Genomic DNA, 19,856 nt, shown 5'->3' with positions numbered 1-19,856 from the left:
CCATCAGTGGCGGTGGCAGTGGTGGCAGCGTGAAGGCCTCTACAAAAAGAGAGAAAAAAATTCTAAAAAAAAAACCTAAGCTCTAGATACCATGTTGTAATTTAGGAATTGTATGGATTGCTATACACACTAATCTTATAGAGAGAATACAATAAATAATAAAGATACTAATCTCTAATATTATGGAAACTAATCTAATTATATATATATATATATATATATATATATATATATATATATATATAATTTGGTTGTAAAAGACCATAACAGGAATAAATTTCAAAGAAAAGTTAAACTGACCCGTAGTCGCAACTGTCCAGGGCCCACTTAGAGTTACAGTAGGCAGGAAATAGAGAAGGGGGAAAGAGTTAGTTAGAGAGAGAGGAGAAGAAAAGAGTAACACTTTTTAAGATTAGCTAGAACTTAATTTGTTCTTTGCTTTGGGCTGTGGTTCGTCATTTCAGCACACACACTATGAAGATCAGGATACTATTATGTTAATACTTATCAAGGAACATGACGATGTCATGCTATAACATAAAAACACAGATTGATTTAATGATCTTCACACACAAGTAATGATTGATTTTACCTTAATTATTTTGAATATTTTTCTCTTATAACATGACATTGTGATGTTTCTTGCCTAAACTAAGAGGATCTAAACCATAAATATAATTATACTTGGGGAATAGACGATTCAAAATAATAAAGTATTGGGATTGAGTGAATCCATAACACTAAATGGGCGTTCTACACAAGCCTCGCATACTTTTTTCCACATCCAAATCTTAAATCAACAGAGAAGCTACAAGGAAAAGTTTTCTTCTGACTTGAGAATGGCATCACAAAATTCAAACCAAAGATGCACTAATACCCCCCTCGGATTTTGTAATTGTTCTAGCTTATTTTTATTACTGAATAATAGTCATCAAAGATCCTTTCAAATTCTTAGGTAGCATGTTTCAGTTTACATATTAATTTATCGTAGATCTTTATGCTTGGAAATTGGATTCTTATTAGTAAATAGTAGCCAAGAAACGAGCACAAAAATGTATGCTATAATTTACTAATGCATTTTCTATGAAGCATTGTGTAATAGACATCCGTTCTAGTGTAAGATCTTGATAAAAGTTGCCCCTGTGCAAACCCATATATAAGATCTAGCTCAAGAGTCAAGATGATTCATCTACATGTTGAAGAATAATGACATACAGATTAAAAAATGTATAAGTTCAATGATTGAGACAACTACTGTCATCACCATTGCCACTCTCATAATTTTACTGTCATATTCCAAATGAATTTGCTACAGTTACACCGCCTGATTGGACTCCAAATAATTTACACCCAGGTTTTTCTATGATAGTTTCAACTAAACTTTTGCAAATTTTAACGTTGAGCTTGGCTAAAGAAAGGAGGGGCGAGTTAGGAGCAGATCATACCACAGTGTAAATATTTGCTGATCTTGTTCGATCATAAGCATACATACAAACATTATAGCAGTCAGAAAATCTTATAATAAGTGGCAGCAAATCAAAGAAAACCTTTGGATTAAAAAATATATAAATCCTAGAAATATGCAGATGTCCAAAGATCTTGTTGAGGTTGAAGGATGTGTCCCTTCCCATTTCCTGAACTCTGGAAGAATATTAACTATGGTAGTTGCATCTGTATTTTCCCGCTGTTTTGACTTTCAATAAAAGAAGGGTCTTGTTCATCAGCACAAACTAACACCGATCAAACAAAAATAGCCACCTTAATTCAATTTTGGGATTAAAAAAACTTTACAAGGGCATGAATGGGAGTTTACAATTTGTATTAAAGAAATCAGTCTTCCATTAAACTTATAATACCAACCAGCAACAAACCTGATCATGAACGTAGCATGGTGCAGCTGTAGCACCAATACCACATGAAGATAGTTCTTACTTAGGGTCAAGAGGTATATATATATATATATATATATATATGTATGTATATAATTTGGTTGTGAAAGACCATAACAGGAATAAAATTTCAAAGCTAAGTTAGACTGACTCTAAAGAACTGGAAAATTATCTCCAGCAGTTTTAAGAAAATAAATGATAAGATAAATATACTTCATCTCACTTGGGGCTAAGTTTTATGTTCTTAACATGGTTATGAAGGAAAACCATCACATATATCAATCTTTAAAAATAGGTATTGCTTCAAGTTCAAGATGACAAAAGGATGTATTCAATAAGTGACAACAGGATTTTCTTAAAAAGAAAACTAAATCTGAGCTAGGATTGCGAGTAACAGGCAAAAAAAATTAAAAATTAAAAATACATAATCTATACTGGTAATAAAAAGAATACCCCTTTTTTATGTCAACAGTTTGTTCCAATTTTACCCTTTAATCAACAACCATAAAAATAATTGTACACTACCAAAAGAAAATTACACATCATTTAACTAAAAAGAAAAAATTATTTCTCTCGAAGGCACAAAATGCCTTTTTTTTCTACTAGTAATGAGAAAGTCAATTTATTTCTTCAGGTTGAGCCAAATCAAACAAATATAAACTTCTATAAACATTTACCGGATGTAGTAACTTCGTAACATTAGCACAGCGACCCTTTCTGTATCTTTAAAGAATTATCGTGTCAAAACTTAAAATCCTTCATCCAATTTCTATGGAATCAGGACACAATCCAACATGGGGTACCCGTAGTCCCAACTGTCCAGGGCCCACTTAGAGTTACAGTAGGCAAGAAATAGAGGAGGAGGAAAGAGTTAGTTATAGAGAGAAGAGAAGAAAAGAGTAACACTTGTACCCTTTCTGGAGACGAGAATAGCCTAGAAAAACACATTTGATAGCTCTTAGCTCTAGCCGATAACTTATTCAAACCAGGAGAGACATCATGGACAAAACATGTACACCCAAAGACTCTAGGTGAGACATGAAACAAGGGTTCCTTTGGAAAGATAATTGAGTAAGGAATTTTATTCTCAAGAGAAGATGGCATTCTGTTTATTAGAAAACAGGCTGTAAGAATTGCATCACCCCAATGATGTACAGGAACATTTGCATTGAGCATCAGGGTGCGTGCAATTTCTACAAGGTGTCCATTTTTCCTTTCTGCTATTCCATTTTGTTGGGGTGTGTGTGGACATGTAGACAGATGTAAAACACCTTGTGAGGATAAAAAGGAAGATAATTCAAAGGAGAAATATTTTTTGGCATTGTCACTTCTAAAAATTTTGATTAATTTTCCAAATTGGTTCTTAATTTCATTAAAGAAAGAAACAAATATAGACAAAAGTTCAGAACGATCTTTCATTAAGTACACCCAAGTACATCGAGAAAATTCATTAATAAAGGTTACAAAATATCTGAAACCAAAAGATGTTACACGACTTGGATCCCAAATGTTAGAGTGAATGATGGTAAAAACCGATATACATCTTTTTTCAGTTTGTTTGGGAAAGGATGATCTAACATGTTTGCCTAGTTGACAGGACTCACAACCCAACTCCTCCAATGTTTTGAGACTAGGAACTAAGAGTTTCAACTTGGATAAACTTGGATGACCCAAACGACCATGCAAAAGCTTGGGTGGCAAAACAGCAACACAAGATGCAGATGGTTGCATTCCAAAATAGTAAAGACCACCAAATTCATGTCCTACGCCAATCATCCTGCCCGTACCACGTTCCTAAATGACACAAGATTCAGCATTAAAAGTTACTGAACAATTTAGGGATTTAGTTAATTGACTTAAAGAGATTAAATTGAAAGGAAAATTAGGGACAAATAAAACAGATTTTAAATTTAACATAGGAGAAAGTGAATTTGGATCCATCTGCTAAGGTAATAAGATGGGGTGATTTAAGAGAGGACATGGAAGAGAATAGAGAATCATTACTAGTATGTAATCAGAGGCACCTGAATCAATGATCCATGGACTTTGACTTGCAGTTAATTGAGAAATACAGGCTGTAGAAATAGTAGGGGTAGAGGAAGATTGAGCTTGACTCATAGCTTTCCATTGAAGATATTCATGATAATCATTTTCAGGAATCTTCCTATCAACCTTTTCTGATTGATCAGACTTGGACAGTTTTGCTGTCTGGAAAACCATGGAGAAAGTAACAATTCTCTTGAGTATGACCCATCCTTTTGCAGTAGGAACATTGAGGATGACCACTTCTACCCCCTCTTCCTCGGTTTCCACAACCACCTCTTACCCTGGAAGAGACCATAGCAGAAGCTTCAACAATGGCAGTAGAATTTTCGCTCTTGGCTTTAGTTGGAACTTGGAGTAGTCTAGTAACTAGGTTGTCCATTGAGGGAATTTCATGACCGGTCAGGAGTTGATCACGAACATGATTAAAGTCTAAATGCAATGTTCGTAAAATCATCACCATATATAGCCTATCAAGTTTTTTCTTCATTCCTTCCAATGACTCATCAAGAAATAATTTTAGTTCTTCCACAGCAGACACTTGGAGCGGCGCATGGGAACGCGTGGAGACTTTGATATATGCTCAAAACCAACAGGGTTCGGTCGCGCTCAACGAGGCACACCAAACCCTAAGTTCCCTAGAGAATTTGGTTGCCGACAAACGGTAGCAAACGGTGGCCGGTGGCAAAAGACGGCGAACGACAGAGCGGGATCGGACCCGCTCTTATACCAACTTAAATTTAAGATGGTTCTTGAAAAGTGTCTCACTCACTTTCTTCATTACTAGATTGAGTATATAAAAACATACAACATAGGCTGAAAAAGACTAAGAGCCTAGGACTGCTGAGAGACTAGGACAGCTAATTAGACATACAAAAGAAAAATAATACTAAATAGGCTAAATGCCTAATTTGGTCCCTCATAATTAAAATTTTCAATTTGGTCCCACTTTATTTTTGTTTCAATTTAGTCATCAATAATTTAAAAACACATCAATGTGGGACTTCCGTCCAAATTCTACAAACGGTGTTAAATGTGGACGACGTGGATGCCACGTAGATGCATAGGTGACAAGGTTTCCTCCTCCTTCTACTTCAAAAAGTTTATGATTTGCCTATATACTTGTACTATGTGAAATTCAACTTTCATGTCATGACCCTCCATTTTGTAAGTTTTTTTTTTTTATATAAACATATTATCCAAAATCTAACCAAGAATTTTATTTCACTAGGATATAGAACCGTTCATTGAAACCAAACTCGGTTTTAATTATGTTTGTCTCCTCAAATCAAGAAACCAGCTTAGCTTTCTTAATAAATGTGACAAGTAATGAGAGATGGACACTTCTCCACAAAACAACTTTGTTACACAACATGAAAAGTCTCAACTCAAAGTTCTACGCCCCCTGTTTTCTATTAGTACTCCTTAAAATAAAATAAAAACATGTTTTTTATTTTTAAATATAAATAAATTTCAACTGCTTTTATTTTAATTATCGATATTTTTCTTAAAATATTCTTCATTTATTGCATGACTTTTCGATTGTATTACTTCTTTTAAAATTTATAATAAAAATACTAAATAATATTATAAAATTAGTAAAATTTAATACAAATAATTATTTTTTTTTAATATACAATAAATCAGTTTTTTTTTAATAATAAAGAACAGAAGAGTACAATATAGTATAACCCAACAAATCTAGATCCAAGTAAACAATAATTTCAAAATATAACCAACCTCATTTAGTTTAGGGAGTCCCTTTTAGATTAGCTTATAATGCTTATCCTTGAAAGTACATCATCCCTTTTTTCACAGCTCTTGAGATCTAAGCCTTAATCATGCTAATATCACCTAAGCATCTTAACATATACAATGTCAGGTCTTATAAACTGAGCACAAAGCTTTCCATAGCTGAAGCATATGGACTCCTTCATTTGTTCCCTTTCAACCTCATTTTTAGAGCATTGACTTAGGTTGATTTGATATCACCTTTCACAATAGAAGTCACAGTTCCTAAACAAACTTTCATCAAACTTCTTGGATTACTCTTTTTAAGAGTAGCTAGAACTTAATTTGCTCTTTGCTTTGGGCGGTGGTTCATCATTTCAACACACTAAAGATCAGGAAACTTTTATGTTAACAACATGACAATGTCATGTTATAATATAAAAACACAGATTAAATTAATGATCTTCACACACACAAGTAATGCTAGATTTTACTTTAATTATATTGAATATTTTTCTCTCGTAACATGACATTGTGATGTTTCTTACCTAAACTAAGAGGACCTAAATCCATAAATATATTTATACTTGGGGAATAAACGATTTAAAATAATAAAGTATTCTGGTTGAAAATCCATAACACTAAATCGGCGTGCGTGTCACATACTTTTTTCACATCCAAATCTTAAATAAACGAGAAGCTACAAGGAAAAGCTTCCATTTGACTTGAATGGCATAACAAAATTCAAAATCAAACATGCACTAGTATGGTCTTTGATTTTTGTAACTGTTCTAGCTTATTTTTATTGCTGAATAATAGTCATTAAAGATCCTCTCAAATTCTTAGGTATCATGTTTCAGTTTACATATTAATTTATCGTAGATCTTTATGCTTGAAAATTGGATTCTTATTAGCAACTATAGAATAGAGCACAAAAAAGTATACTATAATTTACTAATGCATCTTCTGTATGAAGTATTGAGTAACAGACATCCGTTCTAGTGTAAGATCTTGATAAAAAATTTACCTGTACAAGCCCATATATAAGTTTTAGCTCAAGAGTCGAGATGATGCATCTACATGTTGAAAAATAATGACATACAGATTAAAAAATGTATAAGGAAGTTCAATGATTGAGACATCAACTGTCATCAGATTTGTCGCTCTCATAATTTTACTTTCATATTCCAAATAAATTTACTACAGTTACACTATCAGATTGGAATCCAAATAATTTACACCTAGATTTTTCTGAGAATATATTTTTTTCTAAGAAAATTTCCAGTAAACTATTGCAAATTTTAACATTAGGCTTGGCTAAAGAAGGGACATGTTAGGAGCTAACTTAGCATGAATCACAAATGAAAATTTCAAGCAGATCATATCATTGTGTAATTATTTGCTGATCATGTTCGATCATGAGCATACATACAAACATTATAGCAGTCAGAAAATCTTATAATAAGTGACAGCAAATCAAAGAAAATCTTTGCATTAAAAAATATATAAATCCTAGAAATATGCAGATGTCCAAAGATCTTGTTGAGGTTGAAGGATGTGTTCCTTCCCATTTCTTGAACTCTGGAGGAATATTAACTATGGTGATTGCATCTGTATTTTCCAGCTGTTTTGATTTTCAATAAAAGAAGGGTCTTGTTCAACAGCACAAACTATCTTTGATCCCGTGTTGCCCTTATTTTTCTTTCTAACATACACTATTTTGGGTTTGGGCCTAATTGTCTTGGGATTTGGGTTTCAATCACAGAAGAACTATCTTTGATTCAACCATGTCTAGGACAACCTTATAGATAATCTCTTAACTTTTAACTAGTGTACTAAAAGTTTTTAATATTTGAAACATATTGAGTTGAATTTATCAAACAAATAAAATCACCAACAATAAGAAAGATACTAACAATGACAAGTCAACAAAATAGTGAATGTTTCTATCATCTGGGAATAATTTTATTTTTCATTCAAATCATATCAATAAGGCACAAAGAAAATAAAATAATAACCTTTCATTCATTTTCTAAGCAGTTTAAATGAAAATTTACATTTTAAGAACAGGCTTACAGCATGAATCAACTAACCACACAGTCAAGTAACATAACAATCACTTAAAATTGAACAACGAAAAATTCCATTATAATATCAAGAAAAAGTAAAATCATAAGAACATAAATGATTTAAGTTAAATTACAATTAGCTCCACCTCAGCCATTTTGTTCAATAGAAATCAAATCAACAAATACTATTGGATTTGGATTAAAAGTATAAAGCAAAAGTCAGAATAATTTGCACTGAAGCTACTTACCTCCCTGGTTTGGAAGAGCATCCGCAAGTGGTAGAGTTGGGAGCTATAGTAGCAGACATGAGGACTTTCTTTTAGGAAGAGAGGCATTAGAAGGCTTGTAATTGGCATATATCTCCTTCAACAAAAGGATTGTCCAAACAATTACTCTTCATTGGATATTCATCTCAACTTTGTGGACTACAAATTTACCTCTAGTCGCACACTCTATGATACTTCACCCAACCTTTCCAGTTAGCCCCTCCATAGGTAACCATTTCTAAAACACCAACAACCATCTCTAATACCAATTGATAAGCACCTAAGCACCAGGAAAACCCTTCCCGATGTGGGACTTAAGCACCTCATAATACAAATTCCCTATCATGTGCTTAATGTATTGCTTGGCTAGATTTGGAGATGTGTGGCTCGTCCATGAAAACATGCATTGTGGAAGGAACAAGGATTAAACAGCACTTTGATGTTTTTAAATAAGAATTTCAAATGCAAAAGCTCGTCACCAACTATACAGCTACCCAACTCAAACATGATTGTCTCCCGTAAAGAATAATTGTGCTCTTTACCAAAAATATTCTGTAGCGAGCATTTTGGTTGGTCAACCTCAGGACCATTGCTGAAAAATTAATGATCTTTAGTCAACAAGTTCTGCACACAACCAAACAAATCTCACCTAGTGCATTTGATGAAAAACCAAATCTACAATTCATACCAACACCAAGGCATCAAAAACCTCAAAAGCCCCCAACATCTTCTCCGACTTACAAACCAATGAAACCACAGTTCTCCACACATCCTCACTGCAAAACCCCTCTCTCCCCAATCCACTCAAAACCTTCCACAACAGTTCAAACTTCCCATCCCGCCCCAACCTGCCAATAAACTCATTCAAACTTGAGGAACGAGGAACATAGCCCTTAAAAACCATCTCCTCCAAAACCAACCCAGCTTCCTCAAGCTGCATCCACCGGCAAAGCCCGTCGAACATCGTCCGGTAAGTCACCACATCGGGAACACACCGCCGCCGCGGCATGTCCCGAAACAAATCCTCTGCCTCCCTCCACTTCCCCTCTTTACACAGCCAACCAATAACCACATTGAATCCAACAACATCAGGCTTCACACCCTCCACCCCTTCATCCAAAACCCTAAAAGCCTCATCAATCTCCCCCTCCCTACAATACTCCCCAATCAACACATTACACGTCACCGAATCCGGCTTCCCACCACCACTCCTCATCTCCTCCAAAACCCTAAACCCTAAACCCTTCTTCCCCGCTTTGAAAAGCGCGGAAATCAGAGTGTTGTAGACAACAGCATCAAGCCTCAAACCGTTCCTCACCATCTCATCCTTCATCCGAAGCGCGCAATCGAAGTCCCCAACCCCGCAAACCGCTTTGATCAAATCGGTGTAAACGAAAACATTAGGCTTCAAATCGAAAACCCTCTCCATCTCCTCCTTCACTCGGAAAGCCTCGTCCAATCTGGCGTGCTTGCAGAGAACGTTGATGAAGGTCCCGAACGTGATTTGGTCGGGGCGAACGCCGCACGTGCGCATGCGGCGGAGGAGGGAGGCGGCACGTGGGAGGTCGTTGGTGAGGGCGCAGGCGTGGAGGAGGATGTTGAAGGTGGAGGCGTCGGGGGGGCCGAAGCGGGAGAGGCGCGGGAGGAGGCGCGTGAGGGAGGGGAAGTCGCGGCAGGAGAGGAGCGCGTGGAGGAGGGAGTTGAAGGAGCGGAGGGAGGGGGAAGGGATGGAGAGGAAGGTGCGGATGGCGCGTGAGGGGAGGCGGGCGCGTGCGTAGAGGGTGATGACGTGGCGGAGGAGGGGTTGCGGGGGTGGGAAGCGGGTTTGGCGGAGGAGGCGGGTGAGAACTTGTTCCATCTCGGGGAACATTCTGGCGCGGGCGAGCTTGGTGATGATGAGGTCGTAGGAGCGGAGCGAGTAGCGGAAGGGGCGCGTGGTGGGGGTGGGGTTGGGGTTGGGGTTGAGGAAGAGTTGGAGGGCGAGGGTTGGGTCCTTCTGGGCGCGGAGGAGGGAGGTGAGGCGGAAGGGGGATATGGGTTTCGATGAGGGCATTGCTTCTTCTTTTCCAAGGCTGTTTTCTGATTGTATCAGTGGAGAAGGATCGTATAAGTGAGCACCGAACAGAGTTTGTCTTTCATTACCCTTTTTGCCGCCAAATTCTGGGATCCTTTTAGAGAGTTATTTACTCAAATAATAATATTTAAAAAAAATTTAGTCAAATAGCAATTGTCTAAATTTATTTTCCTAACTAGTATTATTTGCTGTTCACGTTTCGGAACAGGTCGTTCTAAAATTAGAACAGGCCGTTCCGGATTAAAAAATAACACATGAAAAAAAAAATTAGAATGGGTCGTTCCAAAATTAAAATTAGGACATAAAAAATGGAATCAAAATGGTTCGTTCTGCTTTCAGAACGGGTCGTTCTGACCTACAAATAAATTTTTTTTTTCAATTTTCACTTGTCAAATACCAAAACTCAAAAACTAACATCAAATATTTAAATTTATTGAATATTAACATTATAAATATATCTAAATAAATTTATTAAAATTCAATACAACAATAAAGATCAATGGTGGCAGAAACTGATTATGTTGTTCTCTATGTCCATTTTTGTTTTAATGCTGCTGGACTTTGGCCGACCCTTGAAAGTTTGCTTGAGTTCTGAATTTGACCACAAAGTTGGACCAGTATAAGTAGGTCAATAATCTTCATGTCGGAACTCTCCAAATGAAATGTTTGACCCGCTGGGAGATTTACAATAAGGCTAAATGAAATGTGGTATGATTGTGGCAAGTTCCAGAAAGGTATACGAAGGACAATTTGGAGAGCTCCGACATGAAGATTACATCCGAGAAAAGTTTGACCCCCTAAGAGATTTACAGTAAGGCTAAATGAAATGTGGTATGATTGCGGCAAGTTCTAGAAAGGTATACGGAGGACAGTCTGGAGAGCTCCGACATGAAGATTACATCCGATAAAAGCTTAACCCACTGGGAGATTTACAGTAAGGCTAAATGAAATGTGGTATGATTGCAACAAGTTCTAGAAAGGTATACGAAGGACAGTTTGGAGAGCTTTGACATGAAGATTACATCCTAGAAAAGTTTGACCCGCTGGGAGATTTACAGTAAGGCTAAATGAAATGTGGTATGATTGCAGAAAGTTCCAAAAAGGTATACGAAGGACAGTTTGGAGAGCTCCGACATGAAGATTATTGGCCTACTTACACTGAGGCATCTCTCAGATATAGTTTTATTTTTCTGTTACATTCTGTTTTATTTATTTGTTCCCATTTTTCTGATATATTTTGTTTTATTTTTCTATTCCTCTTTTCTATTTCATTTTTGTTATTTTTGTTTTTCTACATTGTATATATATCTTCTTCTTTCTCATAATAATCAACAGAGCCTTCATCGATCATTCTTATTCTCCTTTTTTCTCTCATGATTGTCATCTTTGTTATGATATTAGAGCTCTTCTCTTGAAGGGCTCTCCTACGTTATGCTTTCTTCTTTATTTTTCTTCTTTATTTGTCATCATGAATGAAAATCAAACATTTTATATATTGATTTGAATTAATGTAACGAAGTATCTTTAAAATTTGATGTAGAACATGAATTATTGAATGAAGTAAGTCTAAGTAGACTTACTCTTAGAGTAAATGAATCTCTCTTCATATATGTACTATCCTTGTCGAGAAGTCGAGCTTGAACTCGGCACTAAAGCACTAAAAGATATCGGATATACGCCACATGACATCAGCCAGAACAAAGGCCCACTATCTACCGGGCTGAGATCAACCTCAGGCCCAAATCAACGTTGCCCTCGCATAAGACAAAAATCCTAATTCACATCAAGGTACATGCACTATATATATGAGACGATGACACTATCAAATACTAACTTTAGTATCGAAGTCTCCTTGGCAAGTACCACCCCCACTTCGGAGCAGCCGACGTACCCAACAAAGAAGGCTCACCAATCTTGTCTAGCAGATCGTCCCTCTCGACCGATCTACTGTAAGAACAATATATATATATATGAGTTAATCACCTATACACTGTCAGTGTAAAATTTTTTTACACTGGTGTTAGGGTCACTCGAAAAATCTATATTTTGGAAGAAGTACTTATACCAAAAGGGGAATATCAGGAGCCATAAACATACATATTCGAGAATCGCTCGGAACGAGAACTGCTCGGAAAGAGTAGAGAAAGAAGGTTACTGGAGGTTTTCTCGAGCAGTTGAGTAGTTACACCAACGTAGTTATTAAAGAGCGAATCGAAGAAATAAAACACGTGGGACGAATGGTTACGAGAAGTTACACCTTAGCCCACGTAAGTGATGTAGCGGACAACGGTTATGCGCCCATGATGGATTTACACAAAATCAACCGCTCTCGATTATGTATATAAATAGAAGAAGCAACCTCATGTACAGGGGTCGGAAAAGTCATACTTACACTATCAAGCACTCACTGCCTGCGCATATGGCTTTCGTGGACGAAATTGCTGGGTATGGCGAATTCTTGACCACATTTTCTTTCTTTTTCTAGGATTAGTGTAGTTAGTTTCAATTCGTAGTTAGTGTAATTCTGATATTGTAATTTAATCATTATGTGAAGTGGACCATGATTTGTATTGTTAATATATGTATTGTTCATTCCATTCATTTAAGTATCTACATGTATGAACATTATTGCTTGATAATTATTGATGAAAATCTAGAAACAAGTAATTACTAGTCACTCTACTCCTTCTGTCCCCATTCTTTATTAAGTTTAAACATAAAATACCTAAATTGAAACAAACTAGTGCTAGTTCGAATAAAAAGAACCCATAAACGAATTTCATCACAAACAAATTGGCACGCCCGGTGGGACACTCATTGAATTCAAAATCATAATTGAACTAGTTTTAGGTATGTTTTATGAGACTTAGGAGTGGAAGAACCATGTCTACATCTAGGGAGGTAAATAATGATGTTCTAGTAGATACAGAAAATAGAAATTCAAATACCCACGAGGAAAATGTAAACATCAATGGGGAAATGTAACTGTTTTGACAAGGGGGGCAACGCCACCAAATATGGTACCCGAGAATGTGGCGAGGCAAATGAATGTGTCTCAAGAAATGTTGAATGCCACTCGAGAATATCCATGGGGTATGCCGCCAAATTGGCGGACTACTCAACCTGTACATGTCGAGATGCCAATACCCTATTTAGGACCAAACTCACAAATGCATGTATCCCCACAAGGATATAATCCCAGACCAAATGGAATGGGATTTGTCATGCAAGATCCTTATCAACATGTAGGGACAAATCATGAGGGATCTCTAGTTCGACAAAGTAGTTACGTCCCCACAAGTATAAGTAATCAAGCCATGATAGCCCTTCGACAACAGATGGACCATAGTAATCATGACATGGTTAATTTGCTATCGACTCAGATGCATAATATACTCACCCCTTTATATGAGTTAATAAGTAAAATAGGAGATAAAATGGGAGATAATCAACCCTCGAGGGCAAATAGTGTGAATTTGAACGAAACAGAGAATCATGGTGGGATTGGAGTTTTTCCTCAAAATATAGGTCGACCTCATAGGAACCTCGAGGAAAATTTAGATCAAGTTATAGAAAAGGTATTGAACAGGCATGGTTTAGAGGTAGAACGAAATAAGCGCCCTTATTTCGTGTCTGCGTTCCCTGAGTATATAACTCAAGCAGAATTGCCTAGAGGGATAAAAACTCCAAAGTTCTCGAAATTTGCAGGAGAATTGAATGTGTCTACAGTCGAACATATTGCAAGATATTTAGTCGAATGTGGAGATTTAGGGAACAACGAATATTTAAAAATGAAGTACTTCCCAAGTTCTCTAACTAAACATGCTTTTACATGATTTACAACTCTACCTCCAAATTCGATTAACACTTGGGCTCAATTAGAAGGGAATTTTCATGAGCATTTCTTTTGAGGAGAAACTAAAGTGAGTATTGTCGACTTAATGAATATTAAGAGACAAAATCATGAAACATTGGACGACTAATTGAATAGGTTCAGGCAATTAAAATCTCGATGTTATACCAACATAACATGAATTGGTTAAAATTGCTGCAACAGGGTTAGATTTCTCGATTCGTAAAAAACTAGTGAACGAACAATTAAGAGATATGGCCCAATTAGCAGAAAAAGTGAGAAGGATCGAACAAATTAAGTTAGAAAAAGAGAAGTTAAGAAATTTTGATAGGTTTGTTTGAAAAGATAAAATTGCTTATATAGAAAGTGCAGAAAGCGAAGATGTTAATTATGAAGGTCTTAGTGAGGATTTCGAAGTAAACTTGGCTGAATTACGTCCTGGTCCTACATACCAATGTCAAATGTTAAAACCAGGAGACAATGTTGAAGGGAGTACCACTAGGCGATATAGTTTTGATGTAACTAAGGCGGATAAAATATTCGATATTTTATTAAAAGATAAATAAATTGTACTTCCAGAAAACCACAAAATTCCTCCATTTGAGCAAAGAAAAGGGAAAATGTTTTGCAAATTTCATAACATCTATAGTCATTGGACTAATAATTGTGTGCATTTCAAGGACATGATCGAGAAGGCGATCACTGAGTGTCGTCTAGCTTTCAAGGAAAAGGATATGAAAATGGATACTGATCCATTTGCAACTCATACTGGGTATATAGAACTAGTCTCGATGGGGATCAACATGGTCAAAGTGAATGTTGAGGAAGATGAAAACGTCGAACCTATCTCAGATGAAAAGTTGAAGGAATTGCTGGATGACTTTGCTAAAGAGGAGGAACCTATTTATCCTAAGGAGGGAGATAGTTTAGTCTAATTCCTGTCTAAGAAAAAGGACGTGGATAGAGAGGTCATGCTTTGCCCTCAATGTAGTGCAGTATTCGATAAGTCGCTGCTAAGGCCTTTGAGGAATCGAAGCTGATGAAAAGCTACAAAGCTAAGAAACTTCGAGAGAGAGCGAAACCTAGTACTGGTGTAATGATGAGGCAGATACATATGCCTCAATATAACGCCCCAATGGGAAAGGTGGAAATGCAAAACTCATCGAAATTTGGCAACACTTTTGTGCCAAATGCTAATGTCCTAGTAGGAAAGTGGAATGCTCCACAAAGGCCAATGGCTGGAATGGGTCGAGGGAAACAAGTGATGAATTATGTTAGGCCCACATTTCAGGGAGTTCCTAGGGGGAAATTCTCGAATATGTCTAGAGTTCCTGAAAAATTCTCGAATATGTCTAGAAATTATGGGCATGGATTTAGACAACAACCTTTTAATAATTTGACGAAGACCCAATGGAGAAGACAACAAAGAATGAGGAAAGCTACATTCGAAGGTTTTAAAGGAAACCGTTTCTCAATCCCGGTAGCTCAGAAAGGTGAGTCATCTCGAAAGTTCATGGAGGATGATGAAGATATGATAATTAACTGCTTCGAGAGTGGGTTCGACGACTCTTTGGAAGATATTTGTGGGATAGTGTCGATCTTACCTTCTGAATATGCTGGGGCCATGGAATCCGTTAATGAGCAAGAGGATATCCACAGAGAGGATTTTTTCGATGATCCTAGCTATGAGTCGAAGATCGTGTGGGTTAATTAGATCTCCCGAGTTATTCCCAAATTTAACTCAGCTTTGTTTGACTCTCCCACTGAGGATATGAAGGCTCACCTTAAGCCTTTATTATTAACTCTGATGATTGAAGGACATGAGGTGAATAAAGTACTGGTTGATGAGGAGCAGCCATAAACATACTCCCAAAAACCATGCTGAAAAGGTTTGGGAAGACAGTAACTGATATAAAGCCTCATAACATCCTCATATCAGATTATGCAGGAAAGTCGTCACAACTAGAAGGCATGATTTTGCTCGATGTGCAAATAGGAAGTGTGAAAAGAACAATCATGTTCATTGTGACCCCGTCGAAGGAAAATTTCAATGTGTTGTTGGGTCGAGAATGGATACGTGGAGTTGGAGTTGTCCCTTCGACTGTCCATCAAAAAATCTTTTTCTGGAATGAGGATGAAGGCTTGGAGGTACTCGATGTTGACCAAAAGGAGTACGAAGTAGGCATGTATTTTGCAGACCAACAATTGACAGCGTTTGCCAAAACCAAACCTTTCGATGCCCATAATGTTAATATGATGGACGAAGAAGAAAGCATAAAGAAAATGTTCTGTTGGGATGTGAAAAAAGGATTTATTATTCGAGCCGAAAAAGAGTCACCTCAAGAGCAAGAATGAAGCACCAAGATCACTATTCGAGCTTTTTAGCTCGAATTTCGACCTATATGACCGAATGAACAGCCAGAAAGGCCGTAAATTGTAAAGACATCAAGGAAGGCATTGAGGAGATGTTGTCAAAAGGATCAAAAGAGTATACGAGCAACACGGCCACATCGGCCGAAGAAAAAGAAAAAGAAAACCAAAAAACAGAAAATGATCAAATAGCCCAAGAGATCAAAAACCGGGAAAAAGAAAGAATGCAGGAGTTTGAAGCCAAATTGGATTGTGTTTTCGATGACTCACCATTGGGATTTGAGAGGTCAAGTAATGAAGATCATAAGTTATAATCTCAAGACCCATTGGAAGAAATTAATCTGGGTACTATCGAGAACAAGAAAATAACTTATGTTAGCAAGCTCTTGAAAGGGAAGCTTAGGAAAGAAGTTATTCGAGTATTACAGGAGTTTAAAGATTGTTTTGCTTGGGATTATGAAGAGATGCCTGGTCTGGATCGAAGTTTGGTAGAGCATAGATTACCAACAATTCCTGGGAAGAAGCTAGTTAAGCAAAATCCTTGGAGATTTGCTCCAGAAGTCATTGACAAGATAAAAGAAGGAGTCGAGAGGTTGTTGAAAATCAAGTTCATCAGGACCTCAAGATATGTTGAATGGGTATTGAATATTGTGCCTGTTATCAAGAAAAATGGGAAACTCAGGGTATGTATTGACTTTTGAGACCTTAATACAACTACCCCCAAGGACGAATACCCTATGCCTATTGTTGAGACAATGGTAGATGTTGCTGCAGGTAACGAAAACATAAGTTTATTAGATCGTTATTCTGGATATAATCAAATTTACATTGCAGGTAATGATATATCGAAAACTGTTTTTCAGTGTCCAAGAGCTTTAGGTGTGTATGAATGGGTGATGATGCCATTTGGATTAAAAAATGCAGGTGCCACATATCAAAGGGCAATGAGTTTAATATTTCATGATTTGATAGGTAAGTTTATACAAGTATACATTGATGATATAATTGTTGGGTCGAAACAAAAGGAGGAACATTTATGCCATCTAAAATTATCTTTCGAGAGAATAAGGAAACATGGTCTAAAGATGAATCCACTAAAATGTGCTTTTGGTGTTACAACAGGAGAGTTTTTGGGATTTATCGTGCATCAAAAAGGGATCGAAGTGGATAAGAACAAAACTAAGGCCATCATGGAAACTAGGTCTCCATCGAATAAGAAAGAACTTCAATCTCTCCTAGGTAAAATAAATTTTCTTAGAATATTTATCTCGAATTTATCTGGCAAAACTAAAGTGCTTTCTCTATTATTACGTTTGAAAAAAGAGGAGGAATTTCGATGGGAAGAAGAGCACCAGAAGGCATTCGAGGAAATCAAAGCTTATTTGGCTCATCTTCTAGTAATAGCACCACCCTCTAAAGGAAGACAACTGAAATTGTATGTTTCAGCCAACGATTTGACTATTGTGGGCATGCTGGCGTAGGATGATAATAATGGAATTGAAATAGTCATTTATTATCTAAGTAGAATGTTAGTCGGAGTAGAGATTAGATATACTCCTTTAGAAAAAATTATGTTTAAGTTTATATTTTGCTTGTACAAAGTTGAAGTACTATCTTAGACCTTTTGATGTATTGGTATTTTGTCGAAGTAATGTGATCAAGTATATGTTGGGTAAACCTGTATTGCATTCTCACATTGGAAAATGGGCACTTGCATTAACTGAATATTCACTAACTTTTGTTCCTCTCAAATCCACAAAGGGACAAGTAATTGCAGATTTTCTCGTAGACCACTCGAAATTAGCTAAACAAGTCCATTACATAACAACAAAACCTTGGGAATTATTTTTCGATGGCTCGAAACATGAGTTAGGAATTGGGATAGGCTTGTTAATCATTTCCCCTAAAGGGATTTCGACTAAACTATCACTAAAAACAAGGAGGGGGTACTCGAATAATGAAACTAAATATCAAGCACTCATTACTAGACTCGAAGTTCTAAAAGAATTAGGAGCTAGGAATATCATAGTTCGAGGAGATTCCTAACTTGTCATCAAACAAGTAACTCAAGAGTATAAATGTTCAAATGAAAGATTGGTCGAATACAAATCTCGAGCAATAACATTGCTAAACTTGTTTAACGAGGTTGAGTTTGAACATATTTCTCGAAATACAAACATAATAGCAAATGAATTGGCTTAAATTGCATCAGGATATAAAATGAGTAAGGAATGTCTCGAAACTTTGATTCATACAGAAAATGAATTGATAGGTAATTTAGAAGGCCTTACCATCGACACCTCAAGTGCTCAAGATTGGAGGAAAAAATTGATCGAATATCTTCAAGACCCAAATTTAAAAGTCGAGAAAAAAAAATAAAATACCAGGATCTCAATTATGTCATACTAAATAATGAATTATACAAGAAAGGGTTCGATGGAATTTTATTTAAATGTCTCGGAAATCATGAGAGTTATTTAGCTATGGCAGAAATACACGAAGGTATTTGTGGGGCGCATCAAGCAGGTGAAAAAATGAGGTGGACTTTGTCGAGAAAAGGATATTATTGGCCAACCATGATTTGGATGAAACCTTTCCCCTATAGGCGCCAAGCCAGTGATAGCAACAATATCTAACAAAGTGGGACACACAAAACCACATGGAAACTCGAAAGCTCGAGTTTCTCTATTCCAAAAGAAGATAGTAGAGATAAGTATTTGAGGGTCGAAAGCATGCAAATCAAACTTAAAGAGTTGGATGAACTCAGATATACCAGCACCTACCCACACAGAATGCATTGATTTCTCTACGCATTCTAACCATTGTAAATGCCTATCTTTCGTGGGTGGAAACGCTCTAAAGATTTTGGTGGTGTCACTAAACAAGTTCAGGTCTATTGTAGGAGAATAAATGAAATGTAAGATAGAAGAATCCTCAGGAAGCAATGTGTTACTAAAATTTTTCTTATTCTGACCTATGAAAGGACCCAGAAAAGCATGGGTGGTACCATCTTGAAGAGAGAAGGGAAGAAGTACCTGGGAATTAAAAATCTTGAGGCTAGCTTCCTCCATGCCCAGAATGGGGACGAAAGTTTCGTCACCATCTTTCATAGCACAAACCGTAGCATTGGCCATTAGCAGGGGAACAGATTGAGTAGATGAAGCGGCAGCCAGTGTAGGAGAAAGAACTGAAGCAATAGTAGAGGTTGAAGCAGCGGAAGAAGCCATTGCAGCAAGAACCAGAAGAGGAAACTAGAAGAAAAACAAGAATAAGAGATGGAGCGAAGAAGGAAGAAAGCAAAGAGAAATCAAGGGTGTACAGTGAAAAAAGCGGTAAAAGAAATTTTACCCTAAAAAGACTTTTAAACAAGTGTAAACGAGCCGAGGCTAAGGCCCAAACAAGTCAGATCAACCATCAACATTTCAAATCACAATTCAAATCAACGGACAAGAGCATAGGAAAACGTGAGCAGGTGCCGTCAAATTTTATTAGGAGCAGTAAAATTTTAGATATAACGATAGCCACATTTAATGCATGTCTGATTAGGGTTCTATCGAATAG

General features: G+C 36.7%; 1 protein-coding gene across 1 annotated transcript; it reads right to left on the bottom strand.

The window, feature by feature from the left end:
* Positions 1-6,588: 6,588 nt before the first annotated feature.
* On the bottom strand, positions 6,589-10,142 carry LOC109807778 (Pentatricopeptide repeat (PPR) superfamily protein). The gene is made up of 2 exons (XM_020370400.3): positions 7,981-10,142; positions 6,589-6,739 (listed from the first exon to the last, which is right to left on the bottom strand). The coding sequence occupies exon 1, from the start codon at positions 10,049-10,051 to the stop codon at positions 8,681-8,683; it is 1,371 nt and encodes a 456-aa protein (XP_020225989.1). The 5' UTR covers positions 10,052-10,142; the 3' UTR covers positions 6,589-6,739; positions 7,981-8,680.
* Positions 10,143-19,856: the final 9,714 nt, after the last annotated feature.

The sequence above is a fragment of the Cajanus cajan genome, chromosome 8 (genome assembly GCF_000230855.2).
Source record: "Cajanus cajan strain Asha chromosome 8, NIPB_CcT2T_4, whole genome shotgun sequence".
In the NCBI taxonomy this organism is placed as follows: Eukaryota; Viridiplantae; Streptophyta; class Magnoliopsida; order Fabales; family Fabaceae; genus Cajanus; species Cajanus cajan.
The sequence above is the reverse complement of the archived record's forward strand: the minus strand, read 5'-3'. Positions and strand labels throughout refer to the sequence as shown.

What these genes read in the sequence shown, in the direction of transcription:
- LOC109807778 (XM_020370400.3), bottom strand. Translation starts at nt 10,051, where the DNA reads ATGCCCTCATCGAAACCCATATCCCCCTTCCGCCTCACCTCCCTCCTC.